At 27.0% G+C, this 25,715-nt stretch overlaps 4 protein-coding genes across 5 annotated transcripts; all 4 read right to left on the reverse strand.

Annotated features, from left to right (window-relative positions):
• Window positions 1–549: 549 nt before the first annotated feature.
• Window positions 550–2,258, reverse strand: LOC105251043 (dihydroorotate dehydrogenase (quinone), mitochondrial). 2 transcript variants are annotated; one of them, XM_011257546.3, is made up of 3 exons: window positions 2,227–2,258; window positions 1,566–1,925; window positions 550–1,466 (listed from the first exon to the last, which is right to left on the reverse strand). In XM_011257546.3, the coding sequence occupies exons 2-3, from the start codon at window positions 1,915–1,917 to the stop codon at window positions 643–645; spliced, it is 1,176 nt and encodes a 391-aa protein (XP_011255848.2). In that variant the 5' UTR covers window positions 1,918–1,925; window positions 2,227–2,258; the 3' UTR covers window positions 550–642. The 2 variants fall into 2 exon arrangements, with proteins under 2 accessions (XP_011255848.2, XP_011255849.2); XM_011257547.3 differs by lacking the exon at window positions 2,227–2,258 and adding an exon at window positions 2,029–2,147.
• A 7,869-nt stretch (window positions 2,259–10,127) lies between these two features.
• LOC109609977 (odorant receptor 13a-like) lies at window positions 10,128–13,274 on the reverse strand. The gene is made up of 4 exons (XM_020027436.2): window positions 12,990–13,274; window positions 11,399–11,873; window positions 10,559–10,789; window positions 10,128–10,468 (listed from the first exon to the last, which is right to left on the reverse strand). Exons 1-4 carry the CDS (start codon window positions 13,119–13,121, stop codon window positions 10,128–10,130), a joined length of 1,179 nt encoding a protein of 392 aa, XP_019882995.2. The 5' UTR covers window positions 13,122–13,274.
• Window positions 13,275–13,711: 437 nt separating this feature from the next.
• LOC109609973 (odorant receptor 82a-like) lies at window positions 13,712–16,727 on the reverse strand. The gene is made up of 4 exons (XM_025409841.1): window positions 16,415–16,727; window positions 15,640–15,963; window positions 15,113–15,494; window positions 13,712–14,052 (listed from the first exon to the last, which is right to left on the reverse strand). The coding sequence occupies exons 1-4, from the start codon at window positions 16,544–16,546 to the stop codon at window positions 13,712–13,714; spliced, it is 1,179 nt and encodes a 392-aa protein (XP_025265626.1). The 5' UTR covers window positions 16,547–16,727.
• Window positions 16,728–20,723: 3,996 nt separating this feature from the next.
• On the reverse strand, window positions 20,724–23,616 carry LOC105251048 (odorant receptor 9a). The gene is made up of 4 exons (XM_020027437.2): window positions 23,472–23,616; window positions 22,125–22,596; window positions 21,365–21,595; window positions 20,724–21,220 (listed from the first exon to the last, which is right to left on the reverse strand). The coding sequence occupies exons 1-4, from the start codon at window positions 23,610–23,612 to the stop codon at window positions 20,880–20,882; spliced, it is 1,185 nt and encodes a 394-aa protein (XP_019882996.2). The 5' UTR covers window positions 23,613–23,616; the 3' UTR covers window positions 20,724–20,879.
• Between the last annotated feature and the right edge of the window lie 2,099 nt (window positions 23,617–25,715).

A 25,715-nucleotide genomic window follows, 5' to 3' on the forward strand; every position in this document is an offset into this window, starting at 1 on the left:
CGTGATTCGGGACGCGCCTCGGCAGCGCCGTATCTAACGGCGACAATCGACATTATGTCTCCAAAAAATTCAAAATGATGGAACTGATGCGCGCGAATATGTATACATATTTATATTTGTATTAAGAGATATTTCTCTCTTTTTCTCTCTCTCATATTGGTGGATTATTACTTATATGCATTGTAATAATTATAATGGTATGTGTATATTAAGTCCAATTAAGTATAAAAGAACTATTGCAATAAATCATAAATTATAAAATTTAAAACAACCTGTATATAAAAAAATAATGTTATAAAAATATTATAAAAAATATATAATAATGTTATAAATAATATATATAATAATACAAAATAATATATATATATATATATATATATATATGATGTTATAAAAATAAAAAAAATAATGTTTATGTAACAATGATTAGATATACCACAATATAATATAAATAGATTGATGTTGACAACATATAACTTTAATTGGCTTTAATACAAATATAATAAATCTTCTTCAATTATAATATAATCAACTGTATATAATATTTTTTATCTATTACATAATATATTCTTTATGTACATTGCATGGGATAATATATTCACGTATAGTAAAGGCACTAGAATTATGTACAATAAAATATATTCATCTATTCTTGGTATCCTTGCCAACTACATCAGTCACAGAAGAAAAACCATTAGTTTCAAGTATTTCACATAATTCCCGTTTGATTTTGTCTACTATTGGTGGTCCATTATATACAAATGAAGTATAAAGTTGTATTAAGGAAGCACCAGCTTTTATCTTGATATAAGCATCAGCACCAGAAAAAATACCACCTACACCAATAATTGGAATGCTGCCATGTGTTCGTTTATACATATCGGAAATGATAGCGGTAGAAATATCAGCAAGAGGTGCACCGCTAAGACCGCCACTTTCTTCCTTATTCGAATTAATTAAATTCGGTCGCATGATTGTTGTATTGCACAAAACTAAACCATCAACTTTAGATTTCTTCTTTAAAATTACATCTGCTACATCTTGTCGTTCAGAATCTGATAAATCTGGCGCTAGCTTCAGAAGCAATGGCTGTTTACTATTGAGCAATTCTCTTGCTACATTTATTCTGGTCAATAATTGTTCTAAGTTCTTCTTGTTTTGCCAGGATCTTAAATCTGGAGTATTAGGACTAGACACATTTATCACAAAGTAATCCGCCACATCCATGAATCTTTTTATGCCATCGATATAATCTTGAACTGCATCGTTTGTCTCTTTGTTTTTCCCTAAATTCACACCAAGAATACCATTAAAATTCTTATTCTCTTTCAGCTTCTTAAGGTGTTCCCATACAACGTCATGACCATCACTATTAAATCCATATCTATTTATAATTGCATTATCTTCCGGCAGCCTAAACACTCTTGGTTTTGGATTACCAGATTGCGGTTTAGGTGTCACAGATCCTGCAATAGTTATAAGATATTTTATTATCAGATTATTTTATTACTTATAACTTTAATTTATTATTAATTTTATTATTTACAATTATACACAGATTTTACCTATTTCTACGAAACTAAAGCCAATCTTGTGCAACCCTTCTACTGCCTCTCCTTGTTTATCGAATCCTGCAGCTATGCCAATTGGATTCTTAAATTGCAAACCCAGCACAGTAGTTTGAAGTAAACTGGGGTCTTCTGTTTTCTGTTTCGACACAAAACCCCATTTCAGAGATTTCACTGCAAGATTGTGGGCAGTTTCCGCATCTATCAGTTGAGCTAGAGGTATGACAACTTCACTGTAGAACCTTTCGTTACCCTGATAGAGTGAAATACCACTGAACAAAGCAATGGCACTGCTTGTCACAGTGAAAAGCGATTTAAGTTTTGCCTTGTTGCTTAATCGTTGTGCCATCTTAGCATCTGAAACATTTAATCAAACTTGTAAAAATTATCCTAATCCAATCAATATATGTGCGAATATAAATTTCAATTTTATTGAAATATCTAACAAGCCAGAACTCACGTGATTGTTATCTAATAAATAACAATTAAGTTAAATTAAAATTAATAATTTTTATTAAATGTATAGATTGCAACATCACAAATGTAGGTAGTACAATTTTATGAAAATCATCATTCTTATTCTTTAATTATAATAAATCACTGTTGAAACATTTCAAATGAAGATAAAAATATGTAAATAAACTACACAGAGGCGAACCTGAGAATGGACTTGTTCCTTTGGGAGCGTCCCGTTTGACCACGTTGCGATTGACTACAGCCAATTATATCGACCTGTGCCTAGGGTAACCAGCAACGATTAACCAATCAGAGAGTTCTATTTTGAATTGGCCAATTGGCGACGTGGTCAATCGGGTGCCACCCGTTCCTTTTAGCTGCACTATTGCACTAGTGCAATTAGAGTGAAAGAAAGTATATTTGTCTCTTTCCAACTTACTGCACTAGTGCAGCAGTGTAACTAAAAAGAACAAACTCAAGGAGAAAAATGTCAGACGTCACGATTGGTCATATGAGTTCTTTTCAGAAAATAACCAAAATATTGAAACAGTTTCACCAACTGGTTAATGGAGCAGTTTTTGTATCAGTAATTGGTAAAACTGTTTCAGTATACTGATTATTTATTTTAATAGTTTATTTATTGTTGTCACGATATTAACGAAATAAATGGAATACATTCGTAAGTTACAATTTTATTATTAATAAATAGTTGATTTGATCATTGCTCTTTCCATTATTCGAAATACTCGGTTATACGATTGGAGTATAATTTCGAAGCACATATTTCGCGTTCATTTAATTAAACAATTAAGAATAATGGATGTGTGACAGGATCAAATCAAAATTATAAATTATCAAAATAATAATAATTATTATTTTGTTGCAATCCTTACGAGAAATAATTATTCTTCTAATAATACTTAGAATTAAAAATATTTCGTCCGATGCTTTATCGTATAATTATTTGACGATCTCAATATATAATTCGATTAAGAACGCGCAGTAAAAACGATCGAATAATTAACATAACGGAAGCCTTGTGAAGTATCGCTTAATAAATAATTAATCTGTGTGAATTAAAAAAATATACTTGTATATAAATTTCTCATATATGTATATATACACGCAGGACTGGTGTCCCGGTATGTGTGTGACGCTCATGACGTCATACTCACACAAATGAAGCACGCATGTACGCGGGCCGTAGAATAGTGGGGAGGGTGGGGAGGGTATCCGATGTTGCGTCGTTCGCGCACGGCACAAGAGCGAGAGAGAAAGCACTATAAGACGCGACACCGAGTTAAAAGCGTCGATAGCCGTCTCTTTTGCTTTCTTTTCTTTCTTTAAGATATGCGACTTAATCGCGTGCCTTAAAGGCCGGCATTCATTCTATTAAATTAAATAATAATTAAATTATATAAAAAATAAAATTTAATGAAGAATAAATTCTTGGCTCACGTACGTGCGCGCTGTGTGTGCGTATGACGTCGACCGTCACATATACATATCGAGACACCATTTCTGCGTGTATGTCATAGTACACGTAAAATGCGTGTACGTCATAGTACACGTAAAATATTTCGGCAGCGAACTGTAACACGACGCTCAACCTTGATGACGTAGCGCGCTATTGTTTACATAGGCGATGATCTTGTATCATTCGCACAGCGACATTTCAGCGGTGAGGTAGTGATACGGAACGCTTCGTATATATATTATTAAATTCTTTTCCTAACGATTATTACAATTAACAATTAATTACTGTAACTTAATAAATGACATGAAACTGTATGGCGATGATAAATAAATAAATTCATTGAAACGCGATTCTTCATTATTGTAAATAAAAATTGGAGCAAAAGGGGCAAAAATTAGAAATACATAACGACCTTGTATCATTCACACGGCGACATTCCAACAGTAAAGTAGTGATACAAAACGTTTCGTATTATTGAATTCTTTTCCTAAAAGTGCGATCGTGATTAGTATTATCGAAATATAATTCGCTATTACAATTAACAATTAATTACTTTAATATTTCAATCTTATGATTCGCGTTATTGTGCATATATTATACATCTATAAATAGAAATGTCATTAGTATAAAGATCGAATGGTGCGTGATTTTGCTTCGTTTAAATGTCGAGTGAATTGTAATATTTTTCGTGTTCCTCTCTCATAAACAATATAATAAAATACGTATCTCGTATGATTATTTTGCGATCGAGAATTCCGTGCAAAGTATCTCGCGATCGTTTCTATATATAACTAAATATAATTAATTGTTTGTTCGTGAGTGAATATAAGTGTTACGAGGAAACAGCGAAGGATGAAGAAGAAAGGAGAAGGACCTGAAAAAGTTTCGGACAGTCAGAAAGTAGTGAGAGAGCCTGAAGCAGCCAGAGAGATATGATGTGAGTAATTTATAAAAATTATTTATTTATATATTATTTTCAAAACAGATATATTATATTATTATTGTTTCATTTTCTCGATATACATAATTTGTTCTAAAAATCACATAATATAATGCATGTATAAAATATTCCAGGTTTTATTTTAAGTATATTTAAAGCATAATAAAGCATCTATAATATTTTTGTAATATTATTAATTAATACTTTCATAATATTTTAATATTTTATAAAATATTTTTAAAATAATATAATTTAAATATTTCATATATAAAAATTAACATACTCTCTTTATTAATAATACTCTCTTTAATATATTTTTCAAAAATTTAAAATAAAAGAAAAACATTTTTTTGCTAGTTTTATATTTAAAATATTAATTAATATCAGAGATAAATCTCTCTTAAAAAATTGATTGCGCGTAATAATAATTTTTGTAAAATGAATTATTTTGAGTTTTATAAAGAATAGAACTATAAGAGTATTAATTGATTATATTTGTATTTAATTTTTGACGTATTGATTTAAAAATAGAAGTGTGTGACACGAATTAAAATTGTAAATTATCGTTTTATCATGATCTTTATAAGAGTAATTATTTCTTTAATGATACTTAAAGATTAAGTGTATTTTATTCGATTCGTTTTATCTCTCTCATTCAACTTTTTAACAATACTAAATACAATTCAAATTGGGAACGTGTGATAAAAGAATAGTCATCCGTGTAACTCGTCTCACAATATCGATGGCATTTCCGAATTTCCGAACCTAAACAATCCGCGTGGACTGCTAATTGTGAGCTAAATATTCTACGCGGACTCGCGATCAATAGCCAATAATATCTGAAATCTTGTGTCACTGTCTTAATATCAATATTTTCACTGATTCAGTTTAACACAGCATATTTTATATTTCGACATATTTCTTATCTTTCGGTCAGTTTTTATTTTTATTTCACGTGCATCCAAGAGTGAAAATAAATAATGGAAAAAAGAGTTAATAACAGTCATATGTACTAATATTAACGTTGTTAGGAAACTGAGATTAGTAGTAATTTTATTAATAATAATTATATATCAGTATTTCTTTCATTATCATTTATTAACATTTCTGTGAATTAAATTTCAATTTTTCTTTAATTGAAAAAAATTACCATCATTTATATCATAGCAAAAATTAGTATTACTAGTTATATATAATTTATACATCATTTTTAAGAAAATAATTATAAATATATATTTAAAACTTAATTTCTACGTATTCTTTCAACGAATTAAGATTATAGATATATTAGAATAGATATTTTGTTATCTTTTATATTCATTTTGTCATTTATATTTGTGAATTTAAATTTATACACTATATGTAATAATATTTTCTTCTATGAAACATCATATATATGCCAAGAGAAAGAGAGAGAGAAAGAGAGAGAGAGAGAGAGAGAGAGAGAGAGAGAGAAAATATTTTTTTATTAAATATTACAAATATTTTATTAAATATATATTTCAAGAGTTTTTAAAAATAAAATACATATATCATATAATATAATGCATATAAATAATTAAAAAGTATCATTATCTCAAAGATAAAAATGGATCGATTAATCTTATAATTATTTTCTACTTCCAGTGTAAAAAAGGAAAAAATATAATTATAATTTATTGCAATTAAGAATATTCAATAACAGCTATTTTAGGTAATAAATAATAATTAAATATAAAGCATAGATATTAAAAGCATTAATTGTAAAGCTACTGTTAAAAGCAGATGTACTATTTATTGATAATAATTAATTAGAAATGTACAGAATAAAATATTCTGTGTAAAATTATATATTATAAAAAATGAGAAAAATATATGTTTGTAATACTATAAAATTATAATACTATAAAATAGTATACTATATAATAGTAATACTATAAAATTATAATTATAACAAATCGATTAGTATACATTCTTGATAAGCAAAGTTCTTTGATTATGCTGATCGAGATGCTCTGTGTGATGTTTCTTGTCATTATTCACAAACAATTAACGCTAGCAAATAGTTCGAATTAATTAACTTTACTTAAAAATTTATAAATGTGTCTCTTTCAAAGTGATAGTTATTTACTGAACTAAATATTTCGCACAATTTATTTATTCTCAAAGTAGAAATCAAAGCGACGAAAATAAATAATTATTAACTAATATCATTGTAATATATTTACAAATAATTATTATTTTTATTATGATTCTTATGTATATTTCTTATATTCAAATATAATCTCGCGAATAATAATAGATCGCAAATAACAATAATTAATTTCTAATACAATATTTTTAATAAATTTAAATTGTGATATGTATATTATATAATTTTATATATCTTTCTCTTTTAATCAAGAATAAAGAGAGATACTATATAGATAATTTTTCAATTATTACAATAAATTTGAATACAATAAATTTGAAATTATATATTATTTTATAAATATATATATACATATAATACCCCCCCATGGGTACACCTTGACGCGGTGGGGTGGCTCAGTACTTGGATGGTGCCTTGAGATTTATCTTAAATTTTTTTATTTAAGATAAATCTTAAGGAGCCTGAAGGGGAAGCTAAGTACCCATTTGCACGACATTACAACGAGTCGCAATGGTTCATGTGTAGCACATGCATTTGATGCGTTAGACGCACATTGCGTCGCCGTTTTTCCGTCGTCGTTTTTCCGTCGTCGGTGTCATCAACGTGTCGCGGATGACAGTGTTTCGTTATCGCATTTTCGCGTTTAGCTTTTTCGCGTCATCGCATTTTCGCGTTGGACCTTCTCGCAATCTTCTCGTTAATGAAATGGGATTTACCGAAACCGGGAGTGCCGTTTAAAGTATATACATATTAAGTATATACATCGCGCGACCAAATAAAAAATTTTTCATCGTATCGAAATAGTGCGGGAATGCCGTTCAGTATCGCGCGTAAAAGTGCGAAAATAGCGATAAAAATATCGCTCGTGAGTGCGGGAATGCCGATAAAAGTATCGCGCGTCTAAAACTGAGAGGAGGAGGAGGCCTAGGAAAGGCATCGGGCGCCGGCAGAGCAATCTTCTGGTAAGCTAATTTATTTATTTGTAATTATATATTAAATATTTATTATAATTGCATACGCGCAATTTAAATTGAACAATTAATTGCATAACTTAATTTTTTATTTACATGATTTAAATAAGAGAGAATTAAAGAAAAGGATTGGAGATTTTTACAAAAACTATAATTTTGTAAAGCTTTTATATAAAGTTATTAATAAATAACTATAATAAAAGAAAATTATTAATAATGTTCTTTTTTCACAGAATTTGTAGAATTATTTTATTAATTTGCTTATTATTACGTGCATGGAATAAAATTCAATGGGTACAATAACAACTTTTTGAAATATTAATTATTATGAACGCTATTATAATTTGGATTTTTTATCGGTATGTGTGTGTGTGTGTTATAGATCGACGCAACAACTCCGATGATCTGAGGGGAGGAGGAGGCCTAGGAGAGGCATCCTGCATCAGCGGAACAACCTGATGGTAAGTATTATTATTTATATTAATTATTATGTCTTATTATATTATTATTATAATATTATTATTATTATTTTATTATTAATTATTATATATTAATTATATATTAAATCGCGTACACATATTAACTAGATTTATTTATTTGAATGATTTAAACAAGAAAAAATGAGGAAAATGTTTATAAAAATTTTTTCTATAAAAGTTTCCACTTAAAAATTGAAATTATTTATAAAATTATTTCATATTTATACATTTATTTATAATTCGGATATAAAATTCAATGCGTACAATAATAATTTCTTAAAATATTAATTATTTTAAGCGCTACTAAATTTGAATTTTATATTTGTATGTTACAGACAACGTAGCTCCAATATCAACTCCGCTGTTGCGCATCAGTGCTGGTGAGTGAATTTTTATTTTGAAGCAATGGATTTATAAATGCAGATGTAGATAAGTCCGTTGCTTTTAACTCTCGGACGGCGGGATGTATGTACGAATTTTAATCAATTTTAAATCATAAAAAAATTTCTTTTATATGTATTTTTTTTCTATATTTCTAAAATAAAATTTTATACTAAATTATAAATTTATATTTTTAAACTTTCATGAAAAGGATAAATTGTAATTTTATATTTTTAAACTTTGATAAAAAGAAATATTAATTGTGTGTCAAAATTAAAGTAGAAAGAAAAATATTTCTAAAATAAAGATGATATCTTTATTGTAATTTTATGATAAACATACATGAGATGTTTAATTCCATTGTATATGAGCTTTAAAACAATTTTAAAGATATAGATTTTTAATAATCTGCCGATCGAGAGTTAAAATGCATGCTAATTATATTCTATACATGCATGAGTAGTATATATTTTGCGATTTCTGATGACTAAATGACATGCGCGTCTAAAAAACGATCGGACTATTGCACAATTGTAAACAACGATTGTGACACTCCTCATTCTTCTCTCTGGCAAAACCAAAAATTATATTCTAAAATCTTTGAGGAGTTTAAAATAGAACAATCTACATAGTTTATATATTTTTGCCTTACAAATGATATGATAAAATAAATAAAATAATGATAAAATAAATAATGATAAAATAAATAAAATATTTTGTAAGAGCAATAAAATAAGAGAAGGATATTCTATTATAGAGATTGTAATTCCCCCTAGATTTCGAGATGCAAGATGATTGGTATGATCTATTATACATAGATAAACAGGACTGCTTATTAATAAAATAATTTTATTCTTTTTTTGGTTACACTATATCTGTAACAAATTGAATGTTTTGCTTGATATAATCAAAAGCAAAAAAATGGAAAGAAAAAATGTTATTAACATTTGTAAGAAAATTAAATATGCACTAAATGACAAACTAAAAATACATTATTATATACTTCATTATATAAAATTCATTATATATTTCATTACATATATATTTTTACAAAGACCAAGAGCCTATATAATAATAGTTAAGAGTTTAAAAAAAGGAGTCTCTCTCTCTCACACACACAAAAGAAAGTCAGATTATCATTATATGACATAATCGCAATAAGTATAGAAACATAAGTCGAATATGATATTTATTAATATCTTTGTCTATAACATGATATGTTGATCATATTCGATATTTATTATTATATATTTATATCTTATTAAAATTACACAATTTTAATACTTAACATGTGATCTAATATTTAAAAAATATTGTTATTTAAAAAATTGAAAGAAAAACAATCTTTTTATTGTGAAAACAGAAAATCAAAAAATGAATAGAAAAAGAGGAAATTTTATTTTTATTCCGTTATGTCGTTTTTTAAATAACATAATATTTATCACAATGATATAATATCTTTTATCTTAGAACGACTTATTTTTATAGAGAATATGTAATTTAATTTGGAAGTTTTAATGCAATTCCTAAGACAATAAATAATAAAAAAGTTTTTGATGTGTATTTTATTATTATACGAGTGAGAGATTATACGAGTGAGAGATTCTTTTGATTTGGCATAAACAGCTGAATATACTGATCATAATTAGCAATTTTATTAAAATTCTGTTATAATGTTTCTCTAAATGATTAATCGGTGAGAAATATGATTCATATCAAATGCTTTATGTGTTCATCATTACATGTAAAACAGACAAATACGAAGCAGAAGTTTTTAAGATACTCATGTAACTTTCGAGATCTACCACAATAAAATTGCCGGCTTGCAGCTTAATCGGAAACTGGTTCCACATCATGATAAACGCTATGTTTCTTGTCAATTTCACAGGAAGATTGTACCAAGCGCATTGATAAACCGACTGCGCGACTTCTTCCATTTGCGTTTTTAAATAATCCCCCACGATACTATATACCGTTAATTGTGCCAAAAAAGCGCTAAGTACCATAAAACTTTTCGACATCATACTAAAATCGCTAGTTGTTAATGCAACGATAAATTGAAATCCTGTAAAGACATATATATCCGTCTAATATAAATTTTTCTGTCACCTCACCTTTTTGCCGATGCACGAATGCACCAAAACAGCATATTCACCTACTATACATATAAGCATACTGCTGATAAACAATTGTACCACTAAAACAAAACTGACTATCTCAGCGAGCTTCCTAGCCATTCTTATCAAATGATCGTGTCTCAGAATCAGTTGCTTGAAACGTTTGTAAACATCCGGGCTCGTAACATCAAAATTGATGAAACTGGTCTTTAAAATTTTCAATTGGCCACAAATGTGTAATGTAATGTGAAGGAACAAAGAATCGCTACCTTAAAAAATTATTAATAATATTTTCCACATTCGTTGATGTGTTATTGGGAACATACATATATATATATATATATATATATATATATATATATATATATATCAAAGAACAACTCATATTACAAAAAAAAATTTTTGATATCAGTAAAAAAAATGTTTAATATTTTTTACACAACTCCTCTAGATATTTCATTTAACTCAAAATAAAAAGTTTACTTCATATTTTATAGTGATTAAAGTAATACATTCAAAATAGAAACGCAGAATTTAGAAAATTCATTACAAGACGTCTGATAAATATTTCAAAAATATTTTAAAAAATATCTGAAATAATATCTGAGATAAATTAATATTTTATATATATATATATATATATATATATATATATAATTATTATATAATTATATAAATTTATATAAAATTATATTTCTATAGATAAATGTAAACAATATTTATTAGTATTTAATAATTATTTATATAATTATTATATAAATTTATATATATATATATATATATATATATATATATATTTATCTAATTATTTACGTAATAATTTTTTATTTATCTTGTATATATTTATATATATATGACATTATTGCCAAATGATTTACCATGATTACTGGTGCACATGATCATCAGATAGATATATTCAAGCATGAAAATCACTAAATACGTGCTCTTCGAGATGTGAAAGTGTGCCAAAGTACATGTTGACGGAACAGCATATCCCGCCTGATGACCTAGAATGGTTATATTAATTTTACCCTCCTCGCTACTCACTGATGCATGTCCCACGATGAAGATGAGTGAATCGACATAAGTAATCAACAGCGCGATAATTGAAATCATCCTTCCCCAAGAAGCGTGCTTTTGTATAACGGCGCGCTTCTGCTCGGTGTCGATTGCAAGATAATCGTTCATGGCAGAGGAGTAATTGCAAATCAAATTATCGGCGTATATACGAAACCATATTATTTTTAACAAAGCGAGAATGCCACATGCCAAGAGCGTCAGAGCATCGAGATTCGCATTCGCGCCGGTACAATTGTAATAGAGCTCGAGAGCTTGTACGATCACTACCACGCTCTGCATTAGGAAGCAAGAATCGATCTATTTATTGCAAAGTTGCTTTATATTCGCTTTTTATATCAATATTATTTTCAACATTCAACCTCGGAAAAATCATAAAATATCATATGATGTATAAAATAAAATCATATAAAAACATATAATATATATGCTTATTAATTTTAGGATAAAACGGTATAATGTCCTGGCCAATGCTTTACTCATTGTTCAGACATGAGATTTTTTAATAAATGTTATTAAAACGGCATTGGATAATTCATAGTCAATCAGAAAACCGCACAGAATTGCTCCGTGAATGTGATTTTACATTAAAAAAATTATAAAATTAATAATTTTTAAGGAAAAAATGTAAAATTTGTTAAATATTTTTAATTATTTTCTATTCAATAAAAATCATCATTTTTATACATGTTCTTATTGTATTTCTAAGGCACATACAATTTATAAAATATAAATATAATGACAGTCATATACAAATGTTTTTCTATTCAATGTATGAGGATGCAAAAAGATGCAAAAAGCTCCACACTAGAGATAATATATCTTAATTCTATTATATAATATTATATTATATAATATTTTTTTAAAATTATTTTTTATTATTTTTTCAAATCACGAGTAAAATGTATAAAACTATAAGGGCGAAATAAAATGAAGAAGCATCGCTAGAAGCAATGATGAAGGTTAAGGCATTACAAATAAATGTTAATATTTAAAAAAAAAAATAAAAAGAGATGTTATTCTTATAAATATTCAATCAATATTTTTATAAAAGTAAAATATGAATTTTTGTTTTATAAAATTTTTTAATTTAAAAAAAATTATTTTTGTTGATTATATTTATCTGTGGCTTTTATTTTTCATCGACAGGGGGAAGAGGGAGGGAACGCCCTTTTTATTTTCAAAAAGTTGACTTCATAATTAGAATATTTTAATTAATCAAAAGTTAGTACAATTATTAATTGTAATATTAATAAATTTTGTAAATTTCAACTACCAATAATCTTTATAAGTGTATTTTATAAAAATTTAAACAAATGTATTATACCGTTTTATTCTATATTGAAAATAGAGGAGAAATCTTGATTTTTGTTGTAAAATTGAGAAACTTACCAACCCGCAAATAGACAAGATATGTCGAGCTAAAGCAAATTTATTGTATTCTTGCAAGGGCCAACCACCTATAGGCACAGTTAAGATTTTGAGAGGGGTCATAGCGTACGCCACTTCATCTTTCCATCCCATGGTTGCAATCAATTGGAACGACAGTTACTACCTAATGCTGGCCTTTATTCATAATCAAATCGATCCATTGCGGTGGAAGTTGCAATTCGCGGTTCATATCTTATTGAAATTGTGATGCAATTTAAATGCTTAACATATTATCAAAATGCTATATTATTTTCTCAAGTACAGTTGTTTCAACAACAGATGAGAAGACTTTTTTTATGAAAAAAGAACGAAAAGAAAAAAAGTCAGTTTTATTTTTCTTTCGCTTTTTCAGTTGCCACTGACTTGCTGTAGTTTCTTTCCAAAATTGCATATTTCGTTATAGATTTCATATAAAATACGATTTAACATAAAATACGATTCACAGTTTTTAAGTTAATGATTTTCAAATTAAGAATTTAAACACTTCTTTTATAATTTTTATAAAATAAGTTAAATTAAATCAACTAATCTAATCTTATTTAAAATATATATAATCAGTAAAAACGTATTAACTGAAAATATTAGACAATAATATATATTTACTAATAATATAATTATATTCTATTTTACGTATTTACATATATTCCCTTGTATCTATATTTGCAGAAAATAGCAAAATTTTTTTATTTATTAAGTGTCACCTGTAAGAACGATATATATGATAAAGTGGTTTTTAGGAGATCTGTCATAGTGGTTCGTGCGAGATAGAAAAATTTTCCGGCACTGATTCGAAGAGGGATTTTCATTCTCATCATAATGAATATCAGATCCTTCACCATGATAGGTGACATTTCATGCCACGTAGAGCTATATATGGCGTAAATGATCGATTCACTTCTATCCTGCAAGATATCACCGGCGTACGTGTATAAAAAGGTCTGTACTAGATAAAACTGAACAGACATCACCATTTTTATCATTTCTTTGTAATCGTGACTATTGAATGACAGGATAATTCCTATCCCTGAAAATTATATGTAAGGCATATATGTATATATACATCATTCTCAAGATTATTATATTATGATTTACATAATATACTATATAATAATATATTTTATATAAATAATAATAATCTTGAGAATGATAAAAATAAAAAAAATTGCATACATGTATACACACGTATAATAAAATTAAGTTTTTCATTAATTAATTTTAAAATTTATAAATATAAAAGATTCAGTTAATGAATCTTAAATTAATTAAAGAAAATTTTAATTATAAATGTGTATATATTGTAAATTTTTTTTTGTAATTTTTATTATTTTTATACAAGATTTTGTGTCGTCTAATGTACACAGTAAAAAATTGTGCGTTCATGTTAAAACTTTTTTTGTTACCACGTTTCAATTAGTACTTCAATATAAAATTAACATACACACAATCTATATGTTATTTTTATAACGTTTTCATGTGCTACATTTATGTCAACTTCATAACTTAACACTTTGTATATGTCTCTTAGAAATGGAATATTATTTTGAGTATTTTTAACAAAATAATTTTAAACAATTAACATGTCTCAAAGTCAGTTTAACATTTTAAGAAAAATTAAAGTGTATCTTGAATAATCTTGAATTTTGACATACAAAAATAATTTAATTTACTAAAATATTTACTAAAAATTTTAAATTTACTAAAATCAAATGTTTCTATTACAAATAATTTAAGTTAAAATAATTACTATTATATATTAATGTCCTCAACATTTCTTACGAGTTATTATAACTTTTTTTCATGTAATTTTTAATTATTTTGTATGTTATTTTTACATTATACTTAAAGTCACAGTAACAAGAATAAATGTAAAGTAATATGTCAATTATTTAACATTTTTAGTTTGTCAATAAGTAACATATGACGAATGAGTTATTTTAGCTTAAAATTTGGACTTTCTGAGACATGTGAAAAATGTTATAATTAACATTTTATTTTTACTGTGTATATATAGTTTGTGTTTATATAAGATCTCAAATGGATTAAATCAACGAATTTGTTTTAAAATTACTATGTTGAATATATACCTGAAGCTGCAATAACAACACTAATTATTGAAAGGCGTATCAAAATATTGATATTGAAAGCGTCTTCAATATTCCTAGTCAGTTCTATCAGCTGACAATGCCTTTTGACCAGTGGTCCGAGAATATTCCAACGATGTTTCTCACCATCGCGCTTCCCGCAGATCTCTATGAATTGTATTCTAAGAAGCTCCAATTGACCACAGAGATGCATAGTGATGCTGAAAAAAAAGTTGTCACATGCGCATTCGGATATTAATATTAGAAATCCTTGTACAATCTGCATAACATAGAGTGCCTTGTACGTGGAATATGAAACTCCTTTGTACATACACGTTGATGGAAGGACAAAATTCCATGCAGTGTTGTTATCTATAGTCGAGACCTATCGAAATATATATCCAGAAATAGAAATATAACACATATTCTAATTCTCTTTCGAAAAAAATGAGATATTCTTTTTATTACTAACTAAAGATGTTTTAGTGAATCTTATTCAATTATATAATCTAATAACGATTTAAGACAACCTTCTCTTTATTACTGAGGAAGACAGATGCGAACCATAGGATGCTCCCAATAGATGCAACGCTCACGTGAGTCAGGCTGACCAGTCTTCCCGTACGAGCATACGCCATCATTATCACACGGAACTCTTTTTTCGTGAACGAAATCAACCAATCGTCAATCGCGGAATTGATATTAATGGCGAGTTTTCTCATGTAAATTCGCGAAAAAACAATATTTATCCAACCATGTATGCAGCTTTCTATTAGACGAAGAATTTCCAAACCGTCTCTAGGAACGTCGCAGTTCTTGAGAGGTTCTATCAGCACGTTCATCATTGTGAGAGACTATAATAAATACAAAAATGCACTGTTTCAATTCTTCTTATGCTTTATTTTAAGTATCATATATATATATATATATATATATATATATATATATATTTATTTTCTATTATAAAATTTGTAAAAATGTAAAAATTATAAGAGTATCAAGATTTTATATAAGTTATATAAAATTTTACTTTATTTACAGACGTTCAACTCTTTTTATTTATCTAAATATTTATATAATATTATTTATATAAATAAATAAATATATATATAATATTTATATAATAATATTATTTATTTAATTGAATTTTAGGATCATTTTTTAAATATTTAAATAGATTCTTAAATTTTTCAATTTTTGCTCTACTAATTTTTATTAGGAAATTTGTGCATAAATGTTTTTTGTTCTTACCATTTAATAACTTGTATGTTGTGTGTTACATTATTTTATATTACGTTTTCTTACCGTTGCCGTGAACATTACAAGCCATTGAACAGTGTAAATTACACCATTTTGCAAAGGCCATACACCAAGGATCCACATCATCGATCTTATGGCAGAAAAGCCATAACCTATACCACTGTTCCAATTCTTCATATTCGGCGATTGTTAGTTTGGATCTCGAAAACGGAAGATTATAGTTGTGCTGAATATTATTCAGTTAAGTCAATAGATTACTTTTACCCTTCAAGAAAAATTGTTATTGTCTATACGCACATATCCCTTCCGCACACTGACCGATCTTTAGGGTGGTAAGATAAGTGACATGAATTTATTTACCGCGCATCTCTGTGGAACATTCGATAATGCGCACAATTTTCTGCATATAATATTATTATGTCAGCGAGGAGATGCTTACGATCAATTTACGAATTATATGATGACATCAAGTATAACAGTTCTTGTTTTTTACGAGTAAAAAACTCCTTTTTTATGCGTCTTTCATCATATTAAGCAAATCCAACAACCAACAAAATATTGTAGAAAAAACAGTGAAATTATATTTGTTTGTAATAAAAAAAAAAAAAAGAGAAGTGATGTAGAAGATCAAAACATTCAACAATATGATTTCAGTATTTATTTGAGAAAATGTTTGATTTCTTTAGCGATTAATAATTGAAAAATTATCTTAGTAATTGTAAAGAAAATAAAAATGCGCACATAAAAATATTTTAATATTTGTATATATATTTTAAATAGTATTAATAATTTTTATATATGATATATCTTCTGAAGATTCTCTCTTTATTGATTTATATTAATTTCTAAGTGTTATTCGCAAAACCAAGAGGTACGATTCCGTTTTGAGAACGTATATTATTGTCTTACGTAGAAAGATTTTCCCCCGGTGGGATGAAACGGATAGTAATCTCATCATCGCAAAGCGCAGATTTTTCATCAACGTGGCAGGAAGTGTGAATCAGGAAATCATGAATATTACACGGAATATGTATCTTCGTTTCTTCTCTATGTATAAAAAGTCACCGTAATAATATACAAGCGCTTCCATAAATACGAAATTCAAGACTAGAGTACTTTTTCGCTAATTCGATGTAATGTACTATTTTATAAACTGAATGTTATGCGTAATTCTGACATATATAAAAATATTATTTTAAAAAATATATATATATATATATATATTTATTTTAAAATAATATATAAATATATATATATATATATATATATATATATATATATATATATATATATGTCCAATTTGGTAAATTAAATTTTGGAAAATTTTGAATTTCGAAAATTTAAGAATTTTTTTATGTTGACCAGTGAAATGTAGCATAACAATAATGTGAAAACTGTTTGAAACACATTGCATTATATGTATATAATGTGAGCAATAGAAAATTTTGAAATATGATGAGTATCAAGCACCATAAGCTGATTATTATTTTATTCAATCACTAATCAAATGGGATTAGAAACATCCATTTCATCATGTACCTATACGCAATAAAAATAACAAATCATAAAAATAATAATAATATAAATATATATTAATAATAATAAAATAATATGTAGCTATTTTATAAATATAAATTAAAATAGAGCACAAAAAAGTTAAAAGATACAAAATAATATAATAAACAACACATAACAGCAAATAATGCCATAAATATAGTAATATAATAAATAGTTCTAAATTTTGATGATTTTGAATTTTATATATTAAAAGATCGCATATATTTTAAAAATTATGATAATGATTTATATGAACATATGGTATTATTTTTATTCCTCAATATATGTAAAGTACTTCAAATAGTAACATATAAATTAATATATAATAATATAAAACAGATTTATTCTTAGTAATTTTAGGAAAAATTCAAAAAAGTAATATTATGCTTTTTAAAATGAGATGTTTTATATAAATATTAGACAAGAAAAAAAGCTATATTATAATTATTATTACTCTTGTGAATTAATATCTTGAGATACTTTTTAATACTAATTCGACAAATGTTAATCACGAATTATCTTACTCGATATATATGTATCTTACAAAATCTTTATTTTACATTTATGAATATGACAGTCAATATATAAATAGCAGTGCATGTGAATGTTATGAATGATTATAATCTAAGTAAACATTTTGGATTTAAATGCATATTCCTGCATGATTTTATAAGATTCCTCATCATTCCTCAACAATCTTTATACAATCAATATCTCTAGCAAGCTTTCGTTGAGGGACAATAATATAAAAATTTTTATATATACGTTTTATATTTCTTGTATTGGCGTTACAATGAGTCTCAGTGAATGCCATGAATGGAAGCTAAATATTAATAATGATCCTTTGCCTAATCAACTAATAATGATTCTTTAAAAATGCTTTAAGAAGTACGGTTAATACATATACAATAAGTGAGTAGAAAGAAACAATAAAACGCATTTGTAGAAAGTCTTCTAATATCTGAACATTCCATGATAGAGTTCGAAAGTAACAAACACATCTCTCTCTCTCTCTCTTATTGAATGTATTTACCAAAAAAATTTCTAAAATGATACATACATATTGTATTTGTAAATATATATATATATATATATATATATATATATATATATATATATACATTTAAGAAATTAAAAAAAACAGCTGTTTATAAAAATATTTTATAATTCTTTCGTATACATTAATTCTTGCAAAATTAAGTATCATCATATCTATTTACTGCAATATGCTTCTATAATTTCTTTTTTTTTGCTCCTAACATATCATCATAAATGACATTAAACTCCATTGCATGATCGTGAACACTGTTTTTTTTGGAGCGGTCCTATATAGATTATTTTCATGAGGACTGTATGAGTGGAGAAGACATATATGATAATATGATATTACCGCTCTAAAGAACACGCGAAGATATTATGGTAATTCCAATAATTGAACGAATAATTCTAAAACTACTTACCTGATCGTTATGAGTAAAGATTCAATTTTTCAAATTTTATGTTTAATTTGTGAATATCATCTTTTTATTAGTAATCAACCGCGATAATAAAACGGTAAAAATTCATCTTTACTTACCCTCCATGACTTCGATCTTGACATATGTTGTCAGGATCATATTCCTAAACATGCAATAACATGCAAAAAATAATAACTGCCGCTCATTATTTACATTACATATTTTATTTACATGTCGTAAATTGAATATGTAAATTCGAGAGGGGTCCCTTCCCTATCGGGAATGCGTTTATTTAAATATTTAAAATAGTTTTTATTTAAATATTTAAAATAGTAATTATTTGTGCAATAGAAAATAAATGAAGTTATTTCATATCGCACAAAAAGATGTGTTTTGCACCGAGGACATGTTATTTTTCGACGAATTATATTATGATTGAGTAAATAACCCAATAATTGATTTTTGTACGTATCTAGTAGAAATTCGTGAAGTCAACAGCTTAATTATTTAATGATTTTCGATATATTGAATACTTTCCTTTCCTGACATGTAAGGATATGATTTTTATAAAAGTTTGTATAACAATAAACATAATAGCATGAGACTCGCTTTGCGTGGAAAGTTGCAAGTCCATATGGAGCCATACAATAATAGACATCGTATTAACTGCGGGCCACGGTCCCCCACAACATATGTCAAAATCATTGATGGGGGACAAGTAAAGGTGAATATTTACCATGTGAAGTAAGAGAATAATGTATTCGTCTATACATTGTTGTATATTTTCCTTTCTCCTACAGTCACGAACATAGTAAACTACGTTACAGTAGAGAGAAGACCGCGCGAGCAGTATGACAGCGAATGTGTATCGTAGCAATGAAAAAAATTGCGAATTGTTGACAGATTAAACAACTGTCTTAATGTGATTAATATTCAAATGTGATTAATATTCAAATTGGAAATATTTATTTCTGTGATTTCTGGTGGAGTCGTTTGGAATACATTTCATGATTACGTGTCATGAGCAAAGCGACATCGATACTACGCAGAAAAGTTGAAGTAAGTGATAATTATCGATATATTTAGACTGTATTAACAAAATACAGTAATATATTACAATGATCATCATCTAACGATAGTTTTAAAATGGAAAATAAGTTGTTATTTATATAAAAATATAAGAAAATGAGCACTAAGTGAAAATGAAATATCTCTTACAAACTGGCTGATATATATTTAAATCATGTTATATATATATAATTGTAACAAAGGCAACATGTTTTTTTCAAATGTATATATAATTTTTGATTACATGAGAGAGAAGAAATTGATGATTTGGCACAAATGGATAGTGATTATGATTAACTATTTTATTAAAATCAAATTGGAGGTAAATTTTTGCTACTATAGATTCCTATATTTTTGAACGTACTTTCCAAAACGTCAATTTGTAATTTTCGTAAAATTTCTTTTCATGAAACGCATTATTTTATATCTCAAGTTTCTACCATTACGCGGAGTACGGATAAATAGGAAATGGAGGTTTTTAAGATGCTCATATAAGTTGCTAGGTTTACCACGATAAAATTTCCAGCTTGCAACTTGACTGGAGATTGTGCTCGCATAATGATAAAGATCAAATTTTTCGACAATTTTCCGGGAAGATCATACCAAACGCTTTGATAAATAAAAAGTCCAACTTCTTCCATTTGAGATTTCAGATAATCTCCGACGAAACTATATACCGTAAGTTGCGTCAAGAAAGTACACAATACCATGAAGCTTTTCCCCATCATGACGACATCATTCATTTTTAATGCTAAGATAAATTGAAACCCTGAAAAAAAGTATTTACGTTTAATAAATTTTAATAATTATATAAATTTCTCTCCCTTGTATAAATTTTTCTCTCTTTTTCTCTTTGTTACATAAGTTATATATTTTATAAATCTCTATTATGAATGTGGTATAAAATATTCACCCATTATACATAAAAGGATGCTGCTAAGAAATAACTGTATCACTAAAACCAAACTGATCGCATCGGCTAGTTCTTTAGCCATTTCTATCAGATAGCTATTTCTTTGAATTAAAGCGTTAAAACGATCATAGACTTGGGAACTTGACACATCAAAGTCGATGAAACTAGCTTTCAAAATTTTCACTTGACCACAAACGTGTAATGTAATGTTGAGAAACAGAGAATCGTTACCTTTACAAAAAGAAAATTTACTGAAAAAGGTACTGAGGCTACTTACCTTATAACACTGTAATAAAAAAAATATAATATTGTGCCTCACATATTTTTCATATTAGTTTTGTGAGAACTAAATTTTTATATAGTTTTGTGCGGATTTAGTCATGTACAGATTCTGAAGTTTATCATTCAGAGTTTTGGTTTTTATATTATTTTCATTGTAATATTTTATATTTTTATAAAAATATGTTTTATCTCTTATTAAATATAATTTCATAACTATGTCTCTAATCTCATTTTTGTATAAATTTTTATGTAAATATTTTTAGTTTTATATTATATACGATTACATTATATATGTAATACCACACAATCAACGAATAGATCATTAAATAATTATTTCAAATAATATTTCTTATTAAAGAAATTATTACAAAGTATTATTTAATGAAGATAATTCTTTAACTTTATATTCTCTAAGCATTGTAACACGAAAAATACAAGAAAAAACATAAAATAATAAATAAAATAATAGATATGTTACCGTGATTACAAGTACACGTAAGTACTAGCACAATAAATTCGAAGAGACAGATAATTCTGTATAAGCTTTCCGGGACACTGAAATATTCCAACGCGCATCTTGATGGCATTGGATATTCAAGCACAACGTCCTCTGTTATGTTGATCTGTTTATCTTCTTCATCACCCAAAAGAGGAATTAACGAATATAGCGTGACGCTAAAGTAAGAGAAGCACACCATGAAACAGGAAAGAACCCTTCCGATAAAGGCGTGTCTTCGCATGATGACACGATGCTCTGTGTTTTTAATTGTCAAATAATCATTTCGGGCTGAGCCGTAATTATTAGTTAAATTTTCCGCATAAATGCGAAAACATATTGTCTTCAGCACTCCTAGTACACCGCAAAAGATCAACATAATGCTATCAATATTCTGCTCAGCATCGGTGCAGCCCATTTGAATTTCCATGGTGGGTAAGATCACTATTATGCTCTGTTGATATGATATATTTTCTTATTGAATTAACTTTTTTTACGTCTATAAGGATATGCCCCAATTTCAAATGGCCAGACTTTTGCAAATATTAATATTGAAATGATTATTTAATTATAAATAATTATTCTTTTTAAAATCTGGTAATATTTTTATGTGTTAGACATTTATTATAACGTAGAAGAAATTATTAGAATTAGTTAAGGACTTCAAAAATATTAGAAAATCATATTTTAAATTTTAAAGAGTTTTTATATAATTCGAATATAAATATGAAAAGATGTGAAAATGTTATGTTTAATATAAATGATAAAAATTATGGAAATAAATTCTTTTTCTTTTTTCTTCAAAATATAAAATTAAATTAGACAAGAAGAGATTTAAACTGAGAAATTAGATCTTAAGAATTAAATAATTAAAAAATTGACATTAATAAAAATTTAATATTTTGCATTTTTGATCTAGTTTAATCTTTATATATTGTCAAAAAATGTCATACCATTGCGACATTAATAAAAGAATCATGAAGTAAATAATATATCATATACTAAACATAAAGGAGAAATAAGAACGTTTAAAAAGTTAAAAAATAAGAACGTTTAAAAAATCAGAAAATGTAAAAGAAACATTTCTAATAATTAATTCCCAACATCTTACGACTGTATTCATTTACTCATCCGTTGTTAGTAGAGAAAAAATATTTGACGATGTTTGAATAAGGAAACTCTCGATTCAGAAATTTGAGCATTTGACGTTATTATCGCGAGAGCAAAATTTTTAGTATTGAAGTATCATAGTGACGTTGTTCTATCTATCCCTTCAAATGCAATTATGCGCGATGGAAATCGTTGAAACAATATTCAAAAGATGTGTACCATGCAACAAGTGGCTAAGACGCATCGTATAAGCGAATAGACGTTATAAACTTGAAGCGGCCAGACACCGATGGGCCACGTTAATAATTTGAAGGGGGTCATCGCGTATGCGATATCGTTCTTCCATCGTTCGTTTGCCATTGGATCGAGGTAATGACTATAACTGACGCCAATAACCAAGATATGTTTGATAGACCGATGATATTCCGACTCATTTTTTATTCAGTCTGAGACATATATACCCGTTTATCAGCCTATCCTTACGCTCTTAACGCATTACGATAAAATATAGAGAATTATATTTTTACGTAAAATTGCGTTGCTGAATAAGAATGTACACGATTATATTCTCTAAGTCGTCGTCCGACGAGAAATTGTTTTTTTTCTTATTGTGCAAAATGTTTGGAAAATACTGTGCACGTTTCGTTCACGTACGCGCCGATATTATATTTTATTTTTTTATATTATATTATATATCGACACTATATTTTATTACTTTACCTTGATTTCTTTCCAGCTAAATAATATAAATTCAATCCGACCAAAAGTGAAAATATGTAGCAAATATATAACTTGCTTTTTTATTCTATTTATGCTATAAAAATTAATTGATTGAGACAGTTATACGGGTAAGTAATTCTGCGTGCCAAATAATGTCTAACATAAATATAATAATGCATTAGAAGTAGTATCAAGTATGTACATATTATTGATATTACAGTAAAAATCGATTTATAAAAAATAGATTATTGTGGGTAATAAGTTTATGAAATTTTAATAAACTTTCCTCATGTGTTTCACTTTGAAAGCAATATATTGTGCTTTTTGGAATGTATAATAAAAAATATTTACAGTTTGCACAGAGATTTTCATTCGCACTTTATATTTTATACTTCGAGCATTATACGAAGTACAGACAAATATGAGAAAGAGGTTTTTAAAATGTTCACATAAGTTGACAGATTGATTACGATGAAATTTCCAGCCTGCAACGCGATCGGAGCTTTTGTCTGCATAAGAATAAAGATTACGTTTCTTGCCAATTTCCTAGGAAAATTGTACCAAGCACTTTGATAAATGGAGAGTCCTATTTCTTCCATTTCGGTTTTCAGATAATTCCCGATAAAACTTATACAGTGTTATTTGCGTCAGGATGCCACTCAGTACCATAAAACTCTTTCCTACCATTACTGTATTATTGACTTTCAATGCTAAAATAAGCTGGAATCCTGAAAAGAATATTTGCTGAATGTAAATATTATTTTATACATTTATAATTTCGCGGAACAATTTAATGGTATAATATTCACCCATTATACATAATAATATGCTGATAAGAAATAGCTCTATCACCAATACGAAACTGATCAGATCGACAAGTTTCCTTATTAGCATTATCAGGTAACGATGTCTCTGAATTAGCACGTTGAAACGATCATGGATTCGCGGACTTGTGTCATCAAAGTTGAGGAAATGGGTCTTCAGAATATTTACTTGACCACAAACATGCAACGTAAAATTGAGAAACATTGCATCGTTACCTTTTGGGAAATGCATTGATTTGGAATTGCCTTATTACATTGATTTACAAAATGGTATTTATTATTTTAACTATACTAAAACTATTTTTGTTAAAAAATTATTATCTCAAAATGTATAGAATAATATTACTTTTATATTTAACATATATATATATATATATATATATATATATATATATATATGAGATATCAATTATATACCATACATTGCATAAGGCGCAAAATTTTTAAAATGTTAAATATCGTATTATATTCAATTATTTTCGTTTAAATTTTATAATAAAGAATTCTGTATTAAATATAATATTCTCGATAAGGGAAACTAAATTTAAAAATATCTCGAGCTATTTCAATAGAATAGTTTGCCGTAAAATCATTCAAATTTCCGCGCTTTTGTATTATTATTTATAATCGATAAAAAGAAACATAATGCTAATAATATAATGCTAATAAAATGAATAAAAAATCTTTATATATATGACATAATATGATTTCAATAAAAATATCCTTCGCAAGTAAGACGCAAAATGTCAAAACAATTAGATAAATATTACCAAGATTAGTTGAAGCCGTCAGCATTAACAGTTTCGACGAGACAGGAGAATCTGTACATGCTTGTTGGAAAATTGAAATATTCCAGAGCGCATCTAGATGGAACTGTATACTTCAATATCGTATTTCTATTCGTTATAATGCGATTACT

Source organism: Camponotus floridanus, unplaced genomic scaffold, assembly GCF_003227725.1.
Source record: "Camponotus floridanus strain SB8 unplaced genomic scaffold, Cflo_v7.5 scaffold29, whole genome shotgun sequence".
In the NCBI taxonomy this organism is placed as follows: Eukaryota; Metazoa; Arthropoda; class Insecta; order Hymenoptera; family Formicidae; genus Camponotus; species Camponotus floridanus.

Coding starts and splice junctions, on each gene's coding strand:
- LOC109609977 (XM_020027436.2), bottom strand. CDS start 13,121: ATGGGATGGAAAGATGAAGTGGCGTACGCTATGACCCCTCTCAAAATC. Junction 10,790..11,398: donor CATGTGCACCAGTAATCATG/GTAAATCATTTG, acceptor TAATTTTTTAAG/GTAGCGATTCTTTGTTCCTT. Junction 10,469..10,558: donor TATGCTTATATGTATAGTAG/GTGAATATGCTG, acceptor ATGTCTTTACAG/GATTTCAATTTATCGTTGCA.
- LOC109609973 (XM_025409841.1), bottom strand. CDS start 16,546: ATGAAGAATTGGAACAGTGGTATAGGTTATGGCTTTTCTGCCATAAGA. Junction 15,495..15,639: donor TCCTCAGTAATAAAGAGAAG/GTTGTCTTAAAT, acceptor ATATTTCGATAG/GTCTCGACTATAGATAACAA. Junction 14,053..15,112: donor TGTTGTTATTGCAGCTTCAG/GTATATATTCAA, acceptor TATAATTTTCAG/GGATAGGAATTATCCTGTCA.
- LOC105251043 (XM_011257546.3), bottom strand. CDS start 1,917: ATGGCACAACGATTAAGCAACAAGGCAAAACTTAAATCGCTTTTCACT. Junction 1,467..1,565: donor CTTTAGTTTCGTAGAAATAG/GTAAAATCTGTG, acceptor TAACTATTGCAG/GATCTGTGACACCTAAACCG.
- LOC105251048 (XM_020027437.2), bottom strand. CDS start 23,612: ATGGCAAACGAACGATGGAAGAACGATATCGCATACGCGATGACCCCC. Junction 21,596..22,124: donor TACGTGTACTTGTAATCACG/GTAACATATCTA, acceptor CTTTTTGTAAAG/GTAACGATTCTCTGTTTCTC. Junction 21,221..21,364: donor CATCCTTTTATGTATAATGG/GTGAATATTTTA, acceptor ACTTTTTTTCAG/GGTTTCAATTTATCTTAGCA.